A 16,937-nucleotide genomic window follows, 5' to 3' on the forward strand; every position below is an offset into this window, starting at 1 on the left:
CTCCTGGAATGCAGGAACAGCTCACCGAGTTAGATGAGCCTGGGGACCCGGCAGGGCAGGCTGTCTGTGACGAGGGCCTCCCCTCTGCCTGGCACTTGCCGGATGCTCTGACAACCTAGTTGGCAGCTATGTGCACGTTTGGCTGAAAACAGGAATTTCTGCCTCACTGGGGGTCTTGACCAGATGAGCAAACACCCCTGTTTGCCAGGAAAAGAGGTCGGGGCCTGATGAGCTCCCAGCAGGATGGGAGGTCCGCAAAGCCCTGGGCGGAGCTCAGCCCCTGCTACTGCTGTCCCTTAGGCCTGCATTGAGCACCTACTGTGCATTAGAGTGTTGATTCACCTGCGCTCTCACTGCCCAGCCCCATCCGTGAAATAGGCATTTAAATGTTCCTTTGGGGAGTTCCAGTTCCTTTGGAGGAGCTGGGAGCAGGAGTTGGGAGGTGAGAGGTCACAGACCAGAGAGGGGGCTGGGTCAGAGAAATCTCCAAGATGCTTGGGACGGGGAGGGGGCATCATTAATCTGGAACTTGGGGAGAGGAGGTTGGCACCTGCAAAGGGGGCATGTCTGTGTCAGGCAGCTGAGACGGGGAGGTGGGGCCATACAAAGATGAGCACAGGGGGCTGCAAAGTGGGGGGCAGAGGAGAGCCACTCCATGCTCTCTAGACTCGGCCTCAGAGCTCCTTGCCTGCCCCCCCACCCCGCCCCAAGTGAGGAGGCTCTTGTCTACTCCCCCAGACCCTCACCCTCCAACTCCATTCCGGGAACCAGGAGTTCTTCTTCTGGACCTTCCTGGCCCTTCTTCCAAGGTCAACCTTGAACTGCAGCCCAGCTGCTCACTCTCAATTCTCCAGCCCCTGGGAGAACTTTAGTTCTCTAGCTTGGGAGGCTCTTGGGTATGAGGGTATCAGGGCTGAATGCTCAGAAGGGGCTGGGGCTGGAGACAGAGCTACGGGCACCATCAGAGCAATGGGGTGGCTATGGCAACGGGGGCAATGACATTACCAAGGGAAGAGGGTCTGGGACAGGAGTCCTGGTAGTCGCCATTCTGGTGGTTCAAGGCAGATGAGCACACAGCGGAGCCTGAATAGGAGTGGCCTGAGAAGAAGGCGAAAACGGGGTGTGGGTCCTAGATGCCAGCAGAGTGTGCCAAAAGGAGGGCGGGGTGATGGGGAGGGTAGGAGTGGGGGCGCCCCCCACAGCAGCAAGGTCAAAGAGGTAGAGACCGAAAAGTGCACTGATTTGGCAAAGGGCTCTCAGTGACCTCAGTCAGGGCAGTGTGGGGCTCTGCAGGGCTGAAGGTGGGTTGAGAATGGAGGGGAGGGAGGGGAAGCTACTTCACCAAGAAGTTTAAAGATTTTATTCATTCATTCATTCATTTATTCATTAGAAAGAAGGGAAGGGAAGGGAGGGAGAAAGAGAAGGAAAGAAGTATCGATGTGGGAGAGAAACATTGATCGGTTGCCTCTCGCACACCCCCAACCAGGGACCTGGCCTGCAACCCAGGCCTGTGCTCTGACCAGAAATTGAACCAGTGGCCTTTCTGTTTGCAGGACAACGCCCAGCCCACTGAGCCACGCCAGTTAGGGTGTTCTTTATCGAGAAGTTTATTCGTGAAGTAGGAGAAGGGGAAAGTGGTTTAAGGATCTTCCACTCTTTTTAAGGTGGGCACGACTTGAGCACAGCTGAGGTCTAAGAAGCAGTGACTAGAGAGGAAGGGCTGAGGGGAGAGGAATGCAAGGGAGCAAGTGGGGGGGGGGCGAGGACCCCGAGGGAGGGGCACAAGGCGTGAGCTCCGAGAAAGGACTAGTAGTGAAACCACCGACAGCTGCCATTTTCTCAGCGGTGGGGTGGGGGGCAGGGTTTGTTGAATGTGAAGGGCTGTGACTGGGGCTGAGGCCCTGAGGTCCAGGGTGGAGATGGCCCAGAACCTCAATCTCCCACCTAGAGGTCCCAGCCTGTCTCCCCAGGGCTGCTCCAGGGGGTTCTGAGACCACAGTGGGAGGAGAAGAGGGCAGGGTTGGAGTACATGTGACGGTGCCGAGCGCCCGAAGCAAGGAGGAGGCTGGCAGGCCGCACAGTTTCTCCAAAATCATTCTTTAATACATTCATGTGGGTTATACAAAGAGCTGGTCCCGAGGCCTGGGCTGTGGCCTGGCCCCTGGGAAGTGAGAGCAGCATTGTGTAGTGTTTCCAAAGACCAGGCATGGAGGGGCCCACGCCTGTCCCCATGCCTGCGGAAGAGTGTTCGTGTGCAGTGAGCACCTGTTGTCACGGTCCCAACCAGGACTGGGTCCCTGGGTCCCAGGTGGGGCCAGGACCCCAAGTTCCAGCCCTGGCTCTGCCATCGACTCCCTGAGTCCTTGACCCTCTCTGGGCCTCAGTTTTCTTGTCTATAAAATGAGGCAGAGAGAGCGGAGTTCTCATTGTCTCACACTTTGCCCAGCACAGGTGGGAGGTGGACACAACAGCACAGGGTCCCGGGCTGATCCCAAGGCCGCCTTTCTTCTGGACAGCCCATGGCTGCGTGGGTATGAGGGGTGGGGCATTAGATCTAGAGGGGTTTTTTACCCATTTTTCTAAGGGGGGAACATTCCTGCATTATGAGGGCCAGAAAGAGTGTTTGGAGCCAACGTTGTCTTGTGATGTGACAGCTGAGAGAGGAGGAAACCACTCAGGCCCGCCCCCAACCCCCCCCCACACACTCCTAATGAGGTCTGAATCTACTTTTCCACAGGCTCTGCCACTGACTTGTGTATTTCTGAGCAAGTCCCTTCCTTTTCCTAAGCCTCAGTTTCCCTATCTGTACACTGGGAGGTGGGACTCAGTGGTCTTATGCTCTCGGCCATGCTCACTGGACAATGGGAATGAGGGGATGCAAGAGCAAGAAGAGAAAAAGGAGAACCCACACCAGTCTGCAAAGGAGGGAACGAGGGAAACTGAGGCAGAGGAGGAGAGGGCCTGTGGCCGCCCGCCTTCCCTCTGCCTGCCTGGGCGAGGAGGGAGAGGAGCGGGTGGGGATGGAAGCATAGAATGCCCCCAGGCCCTGTCCCAGCAGCAGGGGCCACTTCCTGTCCACCTGACAGCCTGCAGCCCCCGCAGTGGCAAAGCTCAGCCCCTGGAGTCAGGGCGATGTGAGCCTGAATCTCAGTGATGGCGTTTCTAAGCGAGGGCTCCCTGGAGGGAGACTTGGAGCCATAAAATGGGAAAAAAGACCAACCTCAGACGGTAGTCATAAGGAGGCAGCTGCAGGCTTGGGCTGCCAAGCCTGGTGCAAAACAGAACCGGAGAGCTAAGGCTGTAAGTCCTGTCTCCCCAACCAGGGTGGTGTTGGGATGCAGCAGGGAGTGGGGCCAGGGCGGCATCTGGGCCAGTGTGTGCAACACGAGGGTGCCAGGTGGGGAAAGCACCTGTCCAGAGCAGGGGACAGAGGCCCCAGTGCTGGCCAGAGCCTAGAGCGACAGCTCTCAACCTGACCTGCTGGAGGCGCCACGGCCTGCCTGACAGCGCCGGATCCAAGACAGACACATGTGGCTCCCGTTCTCTTCCAGTTGCAACTTCTTCATGCACCAGAGAGGCTGAAAGTCACTGTCAGAAGATGTGACAAAGAGCCTGCTTGGAAGGAGCTCAGACAGATCCTCTTGGTTTTTCCCCTCCCTGGCCCTGACCTGGCAGGGCAGGCCACTGCCGAGCTTCGGAGCCCAGGGCTCCACTCTCTCTGTGGTCACTACACTGTTCTGTGACGCCCTCCCCACCCAGACTGGGAGATGCTTGAGGACAGGGATGTGTCTCCTTCAGCAGCGTCCCCAGTGCCCAGAGCAGGGTGTGGCACGAAACAGATGTCTGGCAAAGATTTGTTGATCCGATGGTTGAAACTCATTCTTTGTCACTCCCAGGACCGCTCAGCTTCCAGCTTCCACAGCTGGACCACATGTGTGGTCTGGGAGGTGGGTCACCTACCGTTGCAGCAGGAGGCAGAGAAAGGAACCCTGGGCTGGGCTTTAGCAACCAGGGTTCTGGGACCCTAGCCCACTGTGTGACCTTGGGTCAGACCTCACCCTTTTCTGTGCCTCCAGCTCCCTCACTGACCTGGAAGGGCCTCTGGCTGAGGGGGTCTGCAGCCCAGCTTCTCTAAGCTTTGTACTGTTGGTTGAACTTCTGCTGGCGGACACAGCAACAGGTGGCCAGCATGACGAGGACAACGGCAGAGACAAGTACAAAGGTGAGGATGATGATGAGGTTGACGTTCTTGAGCTCCCCCTTCTCACAATCCTCAGGACGCACGTGGCTCAGGAACACCTCCTCCTGGGAGCTGAAGCGGCAGATCAGGTCCTGGGTGGCGTCCACGTCCACACGGCCCTGGTGCAGCTGGGCCGCCAGCCAGCCATTGCCGCAGCAGCTGAGTGGATTCCCCTGCAGGTAGAGGCGCCGGAGGCTGGTCTCCAGGCCGCCCATGGCACTGCTCGGCAGCAGGCTGAAGCTGTTGTTCCTCAGGTCTAGCACCTCCAGGGACACGGCCTGCGTCCAGGCTGGCAGGCGGCTCAGGCGGTTCTCGGCAAGATTGAGCCGTTTGAGGCAGCTGAAGCAGGGCAAGTCTACCTGCAGGACCTCCAGCCCATTGCCCTGCAGGGCCAGGACCTCCAAGGAGGCCTCCAGGCCTGCCAAGGCCCCTGTGGCCACATCCAGCCCAGGGTTGGAAGACAGGTCTAGCTCGGTGAGTGGTGTGTGGAGGAAGGCACCTGCCCAGAGTGTCTCCATCTCGTTGTCCACCAAGTTTAGGACACGGAGGGAGGAGATATCAGAGAAGTCCACACAGCCCGAGGATCCAGGCCCACCAAGCCCCCCACAGGGGCTGACCCGGTTCCCCTGCAGGTTGAGCCTCTGTAAGCTGGCCAGGCCAGCAAAGGTGTGTGAGGGCAGGTCCTGCAAGGCATTGCCCTGTAGGAGCAGCGTCCGCAGCGACCCCAGGGCTCTGGTGCCCAGCTCCAGTGTCTCCAGCGCATTGTGGCTGATGTCCAGGAGCATGAGGCAGGGCAGGGAGCCCGCACGCCGGGCCTCAAAGGCCTGTAAGCAGTTCCGGCTGAGGTTCAGGAAGCGCAGGGAGGTCAGGTGATCAAGAAATCCCTCAGGGACAAGCTCAATCTCGTTGTAGCTCAAGTCCAGATTCAGGAGCTGGGAGAGGGAGTGGGTGCTGGCATTCCAGCTGGGGTTCGAGAGGGGCAAGGCCGACCAGCCCTCAGAAGGCGCATGGATGGCCTTGCTGCCCTGCGGCGGCCCTGCAGGGAGCCGGATGAGGTTGTTGGACACGTTCAGGTAGATAAGTCTTGGGAGTGCGGCCAAGTCAGGGAGGTGGAGCAGTTTGTTTTCCCGCAGGTCCAGCCAGGTGAGCTGGTACCCAGCCTGGGGCTCTGGGGCCATCTGAAATGCCTCGATACTATTGCAGCTCAGGTCCAACACCCGCAGCTGCTGGAGGCTGAAGTCGGAGATGCAGGTGAGGGAGTTCCTGGAAAGGTTGAGGTGGGTCAGGCGAGGCATGGCCTCGAAAGCACCATCCTCGATGTCCATCAGCACGTTGCTATGTAGGTCCAGCCACTCGAGGGCAGGTGTGCCCCAGAAGGTCTGGCGGGCCAGGCGGGTCAGGCTGTTCTCTGCCAGCGTGAGGGTGCGCAGGGCTGGCGCCTCCCCCAGCAGCCACTCCACCAGGCCACTGTACAGGCTGTTCCCAGACAGGTCTAGGGACTTCACATGCAGCAGGGGGCCCAGACCCCCAGTGCTCAGTGCCAGGTGGTTGTGGGCCAGGTTGAGGTGCTCCAGGTGGGACAGGGCCTGGAAGACACCCGGCTGGAGGAAGCTGATCTCGTTGGAGCTCAGGTCCAGATGACGAAGCGCCGTGTAGTAGCCCAGGGGCAAGGTCAGGATGCTCCGAAGCTGGTTTCCAGACAGGTCGAGGGCCTCAATGTCCCTCGGGAGCACCGAGGGCACCTGGTGTAGGCCAAGGAACTGGCACAAGACCTCCTTGTTCACCTGAGGAGGGGGAGGCAGGGAGAGCAGCAGGCATTAGAGGTTGCAGTAGGAGCTGAATCAGACCCATGCCTCTGGGAAGGGTGGCTTGACCCTCCTGTTCCTGCCCCTGCCTCTGGCACCTGGTACAGCCCTGGCATCAGGGATGGACCCAAGGAAGTTTGATGGGTAGACAGACAGAGAGGTAATAGTTAAAAGGACAAATGAACAAACGAAACCGCTGTGCTGATTACTATCCCATTTTTCTTCAAGAGTGACCCAGAGCGTCCCAGAGGACAGAGCCGCACTGGAACCCAGGCCTCCCGGCTGCACAGGCTGAGTTTCCTCTATGGGCCCAGGCAGTACATTGACCCAGCTGCTGTCACACTACATTAACCCACTCGGGGGATGTGCTTCCAAAAGGGGAAAATGCAATTTGCCCTCTTGCCATCCGTTTTGGCTTCTCACCCTCAGATCTCATGCAAGCCCTCATTCCATGGGGCACAGCCTGCTTCCTCAGCAACGCTCCCCAGTTCCTCCTTTACGCTGCTGCTGCCCACCCCAACCCCCGGCCAGCGGCTTCGCTTCCCATGGACCAGTCCGTATCTGCCCCTGGAGATGGGGTCAGGGTAAGGGGCAGGGCCCATCGATATAGCCACACCCACTTAGAAACTGAAGCTCAGAGAGGGTAAGGGGGGTTCTAACAGCACCCAGCTGGTGAGGAACAGACCTGGGTTTTGAACCCAGGTTTCTTAATAACCAAACACCCCACTTGTGTCCTTCCATCCCATGTGCCTTGTGGGGCCAGAATTCTTTCCATGTGAATGCAGCCTTCCTCTCGTCTTTTCTAGCATACCAGGAGCCCCAGCCTCTCTCAGCGGGGCTCCGTGTTCTACCGCCACCCAGCTCGGGCCCACTCCTCCCCGGCCCCTGTCTACACTGACCCCCTCAACCAATCCACCAATCAAACACCTGGCAACTGCTCAAAAATTCCACTCTGACAGTGCAGCCCTCTGCTTAAATCCCTCCAGGACAAACCCCAGGACTCTCTGCAGGGTTCAAAGTTGCTTGGGGCCTCTGGCGAAGTGTCCTCTCTCCTCCCAACCCACTTTGGCCTGGCCCCCACACAGTGACCATAGCTGACCACTGACCACTGTGCCCTCCCAGCCCCACCTCTGGGCCTCCTCCTTGCTGTTCCCTGTGCTGGTTATGCCCTTCCCAACCAGAATTGCATGACGAACTCTGCATGCTGAGCTCCAGGGGTCTCCTCTACCAGGAAGCTTTCCCTGATTGCGGGCCAGCTTAGGGCTTCCTCTCTCATAGCTTTGGCCCCTGCATTGTGGCTATCTGTGTGGAGACCTCTGGACAGTGAGCTCAGAGCAAACGGGGACTGGTGTGACTGATGTGGATGCCTCAGACCTGGCCCACAGAAGGTGCTCAGAAAATTTTTTTAATGAATGAGAGTCACAGACATCATCGGCTTAGTAAAGGTGTCAGGGATTGACTCAATCACCTTTCTAAAAGGAATGACCCATATAGTCAAACTGAAATGAAAGACGGTTAGAGCAAAACGGGTCCAGCTCACCCAGTTCCAGATGGGGAGCACGAGTTTAAAGATGACAGTGACCTGCAGGAAGTCACGGTGAGTCAGTGGCTAAGCCAGCAGGGCCCAGCAGGGCAGGAACACGAGCTTAGGGGCTCCCAGCTGTCGGCTTCCCCTCGAGATCCCCAACATGAGGTTGGGGAGGAAGGGACTGCCCTCCGTCAGGCACCGGTGTGCCTCTCCCCACTCCATGCAGCGCAGCGACGAGCCTACTCGGAGGCCTGGGGTGCCCCTTTGGTTGAGCACCCACGTAAACCAAAAACCTCCCCCGGCCCCCCTGGCAGCCCTGCCTAGCTCCTTGCCCTTCCTCCCTCACAACCTCGCAGCCAGCTGGGGCCACCAGGCATGGCCTTCTCATCCTGTCCTTGCTCCCAGACCGTCCCAATAAAGACAGAACAGCAGAAGGAGCACAAATACAATGACTGTCTCTAACCGGAGCACCGGTTGTGAGTCAGGCTTGCGCTGTCGCACAGATCCCTGGCCTCATTTAATTGTCTAAGGCATTTCTACCCCAATGTACCCCTTGAGGAAACTGAGGCTTGGTGGGGGTGGCTGCCCCAAATCAGATAGTCAGAGGCTCAAAACTACCATTGCGAGTTCCTTTTCCTATTGGTGCCCACCAAGTTCTGACCACTGGGCCCTCGGCTGGTTCAGCACCCAGGCCGAGTCCTTCAGCACAGTAAATAGCACCAGCGGACTTCTCCTGGGCATTTACTGTGGGAGGGGGACAGGGTGGAGGGGCATTGTCCTGTGCATCACATGCTATCCTACAGGCAAGCCCACACCCCGTTTCACTTCTGGATATTCAAAGGCTCCCTGGGCCACCAGCCCCTGAGAGTTGAGTCAGGACACAAAGCTGGCCAAGCTCAGAGCCTAAGCCTCGCTTTCTGGAACCCCCGGTTCCCAAGACCTGTGTCAGAGGCCCAGAGGAGGCTGCCGGTGGGCAGTGTTGCACTGGGCCACCGGGATCTCTAGGTCAGACCAGCGAGGTGCTCGTGGGCCAGGGCAGCCCTCAGCTCTGCGTCGCCAGTGTGCCACGACCGCCTCAGCCCGGACCCCCAGCAAGACCGACCCACGTGCTCAGGAAGGAGGCTTGGGGGACAAGCCCTTCACCCAGTTCAGAGCTTCCCTGGACAACCCTCTGCCTACTCTCTCTGGGATGCTAGGATGCCACTGCCCAGCTTTATTTTATTTTATTTTTTTTTTTTTGAGGGAAGTAGACTTGCCACCCAACTCTATGTTGCTGCCTGCGCAGAGAAGGGAGACAGGGCAGTAAGGTCACGGGCAACGGACAGCGTCAGCTCTGGAGAGCTGGGTTTGAAATCTGCTCTATTCCTTCCTGTCTTGAGAAACTGGTGGGCAACATCTCTTCCTCAGCCTTGGTTTCCTTGGCTGAAAAGAGGAGCTCTGGGAGGAAGAAGAGGAAAGAAAGCCCTCAGCGTGGTGCAGGCACCTTGCAAGCTCTCAGCTTGTGGCAATTTTGGGTTTCACCCTTTAAAAATACATCACAGTTCCTTCTATGGTAGTCCAGAAAGTACTTTTATCTCGTTTTTCCCCAATCCAAAGGTCACTCAGTTCCCCTTCCTGTTGGGTGGCCCAGGTCCCTCACTTCGCTGAGCCTGTCTCCCCAGGTAGAGTATGGGGCTGCATTTGGTGACACCGGAGGCCTTCTCTGCCTGTTATTCTGGGTCCTGGGAACCCCAGAAGGGCTCTGAAAGGCAGGAAGTGAGGTGAAAAGAGCAGGACACTGGACCCCGGGGAAGGGCTGGGGCCTGGCTGCCAGTGCATCCAGCCTCCCGAAGCAGCCCCCCATGCTGTGTCAGAAACTTCCGGTCCCAGGTCCAAGTGCAGCTGCCAGAGGGGCTGTCCCTGCTCCAGCACAAACTCCTGCCTTTACCTGGGTGCCTGCCCAGCCTCACAAGTGGACCTAGGTGCTCCCTTTTCCCTGTACCCCACAGGGTGACCGTAACCTCAGGGCTAGTCTCCCTGGCTTGGGGCAGGAAAAAGGAGCAAGTGAATCAAACCTGGTCCCTGCCCTCAAGAAGTTCCTGGTCTAACAGGTGAGACAGCCTGGGGCCCATTTGTCAACTGCACCATGAGCTGGACATCGAGATGGAGGAAAGTTTGGGCCTGTGCAAGCCCAGAAAACGAAACAAAGTGAACCAGGCCAGCCTGAGATCAGAAGGGGCTTCCTGAAGGAGGCAGCATTTGACCTGGGCAGCAATGAGTGAGAGACTTCCCAGCAGGGATGTGGCAGGTGGGCCCAAGTCAAGGAGCCCAGTTAGGAAAGGAGATTTGTCCCCAGGAGGGAGTCAATACAGAAGAGCCCTTCCCAGCTGGCCACCTTAAATTCTGCATCACCCAGCTAGACCCACTGCCCTATGAGGGCAGCTTGGGGGAATGGAGTCCAATACTGGCCCCTCTGGTCCTAGGTGAATGACCTTGGGCAAGTCACCTAACCTCTCTAGGCCTCAGCTTCTAACTCTGTAAAATGGGCATAATAGTACTTACCTGGCAAGATTAATAGTAAATAAGGTACTTAAACATTTTAGCAGGTGCTAATCAAGTGCAAGGTTTAAGTGCATTCCCTTTCCTCTTCTGACTCCTCTAACTTCTGGTTTCTAGGGCTGGGGTGGTACAACCCCCTAGGGCTGGGAGATGGGGGGGTGGAGCTTACCCTGCCTAGGCAGGGCTTCTTACCGTCTTACAGGGCACCTTGTCTCCGTGTGGGGAGGTAGCCAGGCCCAGGGTCAGCCCCAGGGTCAGCACGGCCAGGAGCGGCAGGATCTGGTGGCTCATGGCTCTGCATAGGGCAGGGAGGAACGGGGAACACCGTAAACCTCAGGCTCCTTCCCACTGCCAGGCCCCCCATCCCGTCTGTGCCTGAACTCAGGAACCCCAGACCACGGCTGCATTCAAATATAAGGTGCAGTGAACGGGGCACCTTCTGAAGGGGGTGGGAGAGCCCCATCGCAAAGGGCTCTCCAATGCCAAGCCAAGGAGCTAGGCCAAGGAGCTAGTTAGGAGTTAGGCAAGAGTTTTTTGTTTTGTTTTGTTTTAAGATTTTATGTCTTTTTAGAGAGAAGGGAAGGGAAAGAGAAACAGAGGGAGAGAAACATCAATGTGTGGTTTCCACTTATGCACCCCAACTGGAGACCAGGCCCACAACCAGGCATGTGCCCTGACTGGGAATCGAACCCTTTGATTCATAGGCCAGCACTCAACCACTGAGCCACACCAGCCAGGGCCCCAGCAAGAGTTTTTAAGCAGTGGGTGACATGGTCAGATTTGGGTTTCTGAAGACCCCACCTGGTGTAAAACACCTGGAGGGAGTCAGCAGGGAGGCAGAGGGGCCCTACAGGGTGCCCTGGGCCAACCTCGGGGCAGGTGAGTGGGGAGCTGGGCCTCCAATTCCATTTCTACCCAGGCCACAAGCAGGTCACCCCATCCTAGCTCCTCTGACCCCAAAAAGAATTCCTCAACCCCCCTCCCACCCTGGACTTTTATTTTGCCTGTTTTCTTTTGATTTTCTGATTCTCAAGCCCCTGCCATTGTTTCAAGCCTGGGCCCAGAGCCTTGACAGGAAGCCCCACCGAGAGCTCTGCCCTGCCCCCAGCACTGCGGTCGTGAACTTCCCCAGGAGCGGGCTGCCAGGCCTTTACTTTCACTGAAGCCACAGCCGGTGCCAGGGCAGGGGGACACTCAGGCCTGCTGGACCAGCCCTTGTCTCTGCGAGCAGTCAGGGTGAGGCTGAGGAGAGCACAGAGGCCCTCAGCGGGGTGGAACCCCAGGGCTGGTAGGGGCTCACTGAAGACCTGGGTCAAGTGCTAGGAATACACAGATGAATCCATCAATTTCATTCACTCACTCACTCATTCATTCACACTTTTACTGAATGCCTCCTCACATCAGGCTCTGTGCTGGGAGCTGGGGACACAAATAAGTGCACAGAAGAGACCATAGTACCTACAGAGCATTGAGAGGGAGGGACACATAAAGCCCCCCGAGAGCCCTGGACTCAGTTACTTATATCCGAAGGTCCCTCTCGCTCCCCCACTTACCTGCTCTGTGACCTTATGCAAATCACTTTACCTCTCTGAGCCTCAGTTTCCTTTTCTGAGGTTAATGCCAACTTCACCATGTTTTGTTGAGGATCAAATGAGATACATGCTAGGAAGTGCCACTGAGAGCCCTTATTGTGCGCCCGGCACTCTCCTCCCCCCACAGGTATTATTACCTCATTTAATCCTCACGGTAATTCAATGACGTGGCCCCATGATTCCCATTCCCATTTTATAGACAAGGACACTGAGGCTCAGAGAGATTAAGAAGCACATCCAAGGTCTCACAGCCCACAGGTCTGGCTGCTGGGTCTGTGCCCTTAACCTCTCCCATCAGGTCTCCCACAGGCACTTAATGAATGAGTGCTGAACGGTGACCCTGAGGGTGCCGCAGAAGAAGAGGCATCTATAGGACCTTTGAGAGCTGGGCCTTTCTGCCAGAACCCACCAGTGTTTCTGTCATGAATTTTAAATCCAGGTGGCTGTCCTGAGGTTCAAACAGTGGTCTTTTAAACCTGGCCCCCTGGGTTCCCCTGGGCCATGGGCCTCCGCCCCCACCCCCACTGCTCTCTCTTCTCACCTGCGTTACAGGTCAGGCTTTCACCGGAAATTTTGCTCTGCTGTTTGAAAAGCAGAACATCACCCGCCTCTGAAAGCTGCTGAACTCAGAATTGAGTGGAAACCCCTCAGTGGAGCCTTCGAGGCCCTGGGGAGTGTGCCGTGCCCGGCCAGCTCTTCTCCACAACTTTGGTCCTCACCGTCCCCTCTCCCAGTCTGGGTTCTGGAAGCCTCCTGTCTCCTTCAGTTCTCAGGGCCCCTTTACACTGCCCCAAACCTTCATTTCCTCCCTTCTCTTGTGCTGAATACCTCCGCATCCTTTGGGACTCAGCTGAGATGTCCCTTCCTCCAAGAAGCCTTCCCTGGTTCCCCAAGTCTGGGCTAGGGATTGGATCTTCCTCTGGGTTCCCACAGCCCCCAAGCTTCCAGTGGGCATGGCACCAAGCACTCTATGGTTTATCCCGGGGAAGTGACCCTGGGGCAGAGGGGGCTCACTGTCCTCAGGGGGGCCCAAGGCCAACCACTGGGCAGGCGGGGAGACACTGCGAATTGACATGAGGAGTCTTGGGGACATGGCCACATGGGTGAGAGCAGCTGCTCTCCTTAGCTCTCCCCTCACCTCCCTGCCACACCCCTTTTTCCGCCAGCGCCCAGATCTGCCCGCCTCCCTCCTCCATCAGCCACACACAGAGACGCCACCACGACCCTGGGCTGCGACCTCCCTGACGCCCTGCAGTCTGTCCAACACAAAGCTGCCACAAGGCAGCGTTAAATCAGAGATCCAGTCCCGAATCTCACTGCTGACAAACCTCCGGTACAATCCAGGCTTTCACCGCTCCTCCCTGACCCGTCTCCCACTTGCCCTTCCCTCACCAAGTTCTAGCATTTGCCATTCTTCTGCCGTTCCTCAAACACAGAGAGTGAGTTCCTGCCTCAGAGCCTCTGCCCTGCTGCTTCCTCCACCTGGAACGCGCTTCCCCAGCCCCACACGTTTTGCAGTTTCCACCGCATCGATCATTTCCTGATCATAATCTTTTATTCCCTGAGAACAGGGTCTGTGAAGCGGCGCTCACCACAGGTCTAATGAACAAACGGCAGGGCGAGGGGTAGGAGCTCTACTGAAGTGTGCTGAGGGGTAAGTGTGAGGTGAGGACAAGGAAGGGCCTGGCTTAGCAGAACTGGAAGGCATTGCTATGCAAAGGGGCCCTCATCTTCCCCTCCTCTGCTGCCACCCTCCCCCCCACAGTGGGCATCAGAGCATCCAGCAGCGACTGTCCCTGCACCAGTGGAACTCTGTGCTGGCATCTGACAGAAGGGGCCCCTCAGCAGTGGGCATCCATCAGCAGTGCCCAAAACAAAGTGTGTAGAATTTGAGGGCAACTCACTCTCAAGAGGGAGGACTGGGGTCTCTTAGACACAGGCTCACGGCCAGACTCTACTGCTCTCCCCAGGTTGTTCTTTGGGGCAAGTCCCTTAGCCCTTCAGTGCCTCCAGGTCCCACGGGCAGGACAAGCAGCCTGGTTCCTGTTCTGCCGCTGGCTACGCCAGCCATTGTGATGCTCAAGCTGAGAACGCCTGTGAAGGTGCCCTGGACACGCATTGTCTTTTTTGCTGGGTACAGGCATTGTTCGCAGGCTGAACAGCCTAGGCCAGGTATGATGAGAATGGAGGCCTCAGGCTTGCAGATAAGAGGCCTAGGCAAAAGGAGGCGAGAGATAGGACTCTGACTGGGAAAAGAATTGTCAAAGAATATCTGTGTGTGCATGTGTGAGAGAGAGACAGAGACAGAGAGGGACAGAGAGGCAGAGGAAATGAGGCGGGGCAACGCCTACTACCATAAATAAGCCCATCCATACTATTTAAGGAGGTTAGACACTCTTCTAAGTACCTTACCTATATTATCTCACTTAGTTCTCACAACAAACCAATAAAGTAGTTACTATAATTTCCATTTTGCAGATGAGAAAAACTGAGGCTTCGAAAGATGAAATGACTTACCCTGCACTTACCCAGCTCCTAAGTGTTTGGGGATTTAGCCCAGGTCTACATGACCCAAATGCTGTTTTCTCCAGCAGGGGCTGAGCTGCCTGCCCCTTTTAGAACTGTCCTCAATTTGCCCATGAGTAAAACGAGGCTCCGAGAGGTGACTTACCCAAAGCCCCACAGTCAGTACGTAGAGTCAGGACCAGAATCCAGTCTGTCTGCCTCCGGAGCAAACGTTCCCACTGCACCAGGCCAAGATCTCCCCCTCTAGCCCTCTCTGATGACAGCCCCACCCAATATCCACCAGTTGACAGACTCACAGTGCTGGGTTTGGGGTGCGTGCCCCCTCCTCTCAGCCAGGATCACAGGCAGAGTGGGGCCCTGGGAGAGCTGCTGTGGATGCCCCTACGCTGCAGTGAATCACTAAGGGCAGACATGTGCATCCCACGGGGGAATTAGACCTTAACCCAAAGGAATGTGGCTGTGATGGCAGAATTTCAGGCAGCCCCGGGGGCGGGGGTTGGTGGGGGGGTCCCTCACATCTTACCACCCATGAAGAAGGCTGGCTTCCGAGCCCCTTGGAAAGAGATGGGGGGACCCCACCAGGTGGGCAGGCTCTCTGGTGAGGTGGGATGGAAAGCCCCATGCCTGGCGGGGTCAAAGGATGGTAGGAGATCTGTATTCAAATCCTGGCTTCCCTTTGACTAGCTCTATGTTCCGGCCAAGTGCCGGCCTTTCTGTCGTTATTTTCCCATCTGTCAAACGGGAGCGCTGGCCCATTTCTTTCGCGGGAAAGATCCGTTGAGACAGGAGCCTGGGAGACCTCTGGGGACAGTAGGAGGGTTAACCCTGGGTCCACTTGCGAGATGGGAGTGGCGGCGGGAGGGGGGAATAGGCGTCCTGATGGACTAGCCCAAGCCCAGCTCCACGCCTTCTGCTCTAGAGGGGCGCGGGACAGCCGGTTCCCTAGGGGGCTGGCCAGCCTCGCCGCTGGGCGGCTCCTACCTGGCTCAGCGCGGCCGCCGCTCCTCTCCCCCGCAGCCACCGCACATTTTGTGCAAATCTGCCCCACGGTCCCACCCCGCGCCAGACCCCGGGGTCACGGCCCGAGGAGGCGCACGGTCGCTCCACTGCCCCACGGGAGCCCGGCCCGCGAGGGGGCGGCTCGAGCTCCAATTTAAATACCTCTCCTGCCCCACCACGCCCCCCCTCGGCCAAGCCGCGGGGTCCTAGCGCCCGGCCGACGCTCCCCTGCAGGACTCGGTTTATCAGGAACCCCCGAGGGAGCGAAGCATCTGCTTTACGCTGAAACACCGGCTGGGAAGGGGCGAGTAGTAGGGGGAGGGGTGAAAGGGCCGAGGGCGATGGGTCGCTGAGGCAGCCCAGTGGGAGGGAGGCCGGGCCCCGGGCCGCCGCACGTGCAGTTCGCGGCCCCGCGGAGTCCGGAGGGGCGGATGGCTCTGGGAGCCGCAGGTCCGCAGAGGAAATCCGGCCTGGCCCCGATTTTCCCGCTGCTGGCGCCGCCGCGCTTAGAATGGTGGGGGGGAGGGGGGGCGGGGAGCGCGGCGAGGGGCGGGGGGCGCGTTGCGCAAACAGGAGAAGTGACCGCGGGTTTGAACGCGGAAGGAAATGGCCCTTCACTGGCCCTGGGACTGCCACCGAGGGGGTTCCCCACACCGCGGCGGGCTCCCCGGACAGTCCCGGCAAGTCACTTCCCCTCTGGATGTGCTCTGGTATCCAGTCCTGTCACCGACCTTTAAGCAGCACTGTGGAATGGTACCATCAAGTTTCCAGGTTTCAGACTGAGAAACTGACGGCGAATTTAATAAAAACCAATGGTCTGCAACTGGTAAGATCCCCATTTATATTTGGGGATAATGAGTCTCCGACAAGTTAAAAGGCATATTCAAAGTCATACAGTCCATAGAGGCAGGGATTTGAGCCTAATTTGTTCTTAAAGCTAATTCCAGGCCAGTCCGAGGGCCCTTTCCAGGCACCATTTTGAAGCGCTGTGCAACGTACCGTGGTGGCGTGACTGCCTTTCACATCAGAGAATGAAGCACATCTTCCCCAAAGCCACCCTCTCTTCCAGATGCCCTGACCCTACCACATCACAGGTACCCTGCCCTGCTGGCTGTGGACTTGAGGATGGGGTGCTTGGGGGAGGAGAGTCACAGCTGTCCTTGGGGCTCTGCTCCTCAGGGTAGAAGGGAATTTTTCCACCACGTTTCTCTTCCCTGATGGAGTGGCACGGGGGCCATCTCATTTTACAGATGAGAACGTCGCTGCCCGACGCTGGTGGTAAACCCAGGTAAAGCTGGGCTTCGAAGCTGGGGTTCCTGCATGCTAGATGGCTGCTGTCTTTCTTTCCTCCCATCTGCCTCACTGTGGGGACGGGCCTGGGCAGAGGGGGCCGGCCCAGAGAAGACAGCTGTGCTAGCAGGTGGCCCAGGGCCTGACCTAGCCTCACAGGAGGAGATCAGGGGAAAGCTTCCCTAAGGAGGGGCCTAAGCTGCAATGAAGACATGGGTAGGGAAGGTGACCAGATTTGGGCAGGGCGTCCAGACCTCTGCTTCCCTCCCAGCCACCTGAGGCCTAAGATCTATGCTCATGGAGGTCCCAGCTGGTCATCCCTCTCTGAGCTCTAGTGCTCACCTGGTCAAATGGAACCTCAGTTTCCCTGTCTGTACAGTGGGGATGGTAGTAGCTACTTCTCAGGGTTGGTGCCAGAA

The 16,937-nt window shown here is 57.7% G+C and overlaps 1 protein-coding gene across 4 annotated transcripts; it reads right to left on the reverse strand.

The window, feature by feature from the left end:
• Nucleotides 1-1,817: 1,817 nt before the first annotated feature.
• On the reverse strand, nucleotides 1,818-15,350 carry LRRC32 (leucine rich repeat containing 32). Of its 4 annotated transcripts, none has more exons than XM_045182049.3 (3): nucleotides 14,753-15,188; nucleotides 10,304-10,406; nucleotides 1,818-6,024 (listed from the first exon to the last, which is right to left on the reverse strand). In XM_045182049.3, exons 2-3 carry the CDS (start codon nucleotides 10,400-10,402, stop codon nucleotides 4,132-4,134), a joined length of 1,992 nt encoding a protein of 663 aa, XP_045037984.2. In that variant the 5' UTR covers nucleotides 10,403-10,406; nucleotides 14,753-15,188; the 3' UTR covers nucleotides 1,818-4,131. The 4 variants fall into 4 exon arrangements, with proteins under 4 accessions (XP_045037984.2, XP_045037985.2, XP_045037983.2 ...); XM_045182050.3 differs by lacking the exon at nucleotides 14,753-15,188 and adding an exon at nucleotides 14,526-14,718; XM_045182048.3 differs by lacking the exon at nucleotides 14,753-15,188 and adding an exon at nucleotides 14,375-14,503.
• Between the last annotated feature and the right edge of the window lie 1,587 nt (nucleotides 15,351-16,937).

This window comes from Desmodus rotundus, chromosome 5 (assembly GCF_022682495.2).
Source record: "Desmodus rotundus isolate HL8 chromosome 5, HLdesRot8A.1, whole genome shotgun sequence".
In the NCBI taxonomy this organism is placed as follows: Eukaryota; Metazoa; Chordata; class Mammalia; order Chiroptera; family Phyllostomidae; genus Desmodus; species Desmodus rotundus.

Coding starts and splice junctions, on each gene's coding strand:
- LRRC32 (XM_045182049.3), bottom strand. CDS start 10,402: ATGAGCCACCAGATCCTGCCGCTCCTGGCCGTGCTGACCCTGGGGCTG. Junction 6,025..10,303: donor ACAAGGTGCCCTGTAAGACG/GTAAGAAGCCCT, acceptor CCCCCTCCTCAG/GTGAACAAGGAGGTCTTGTG.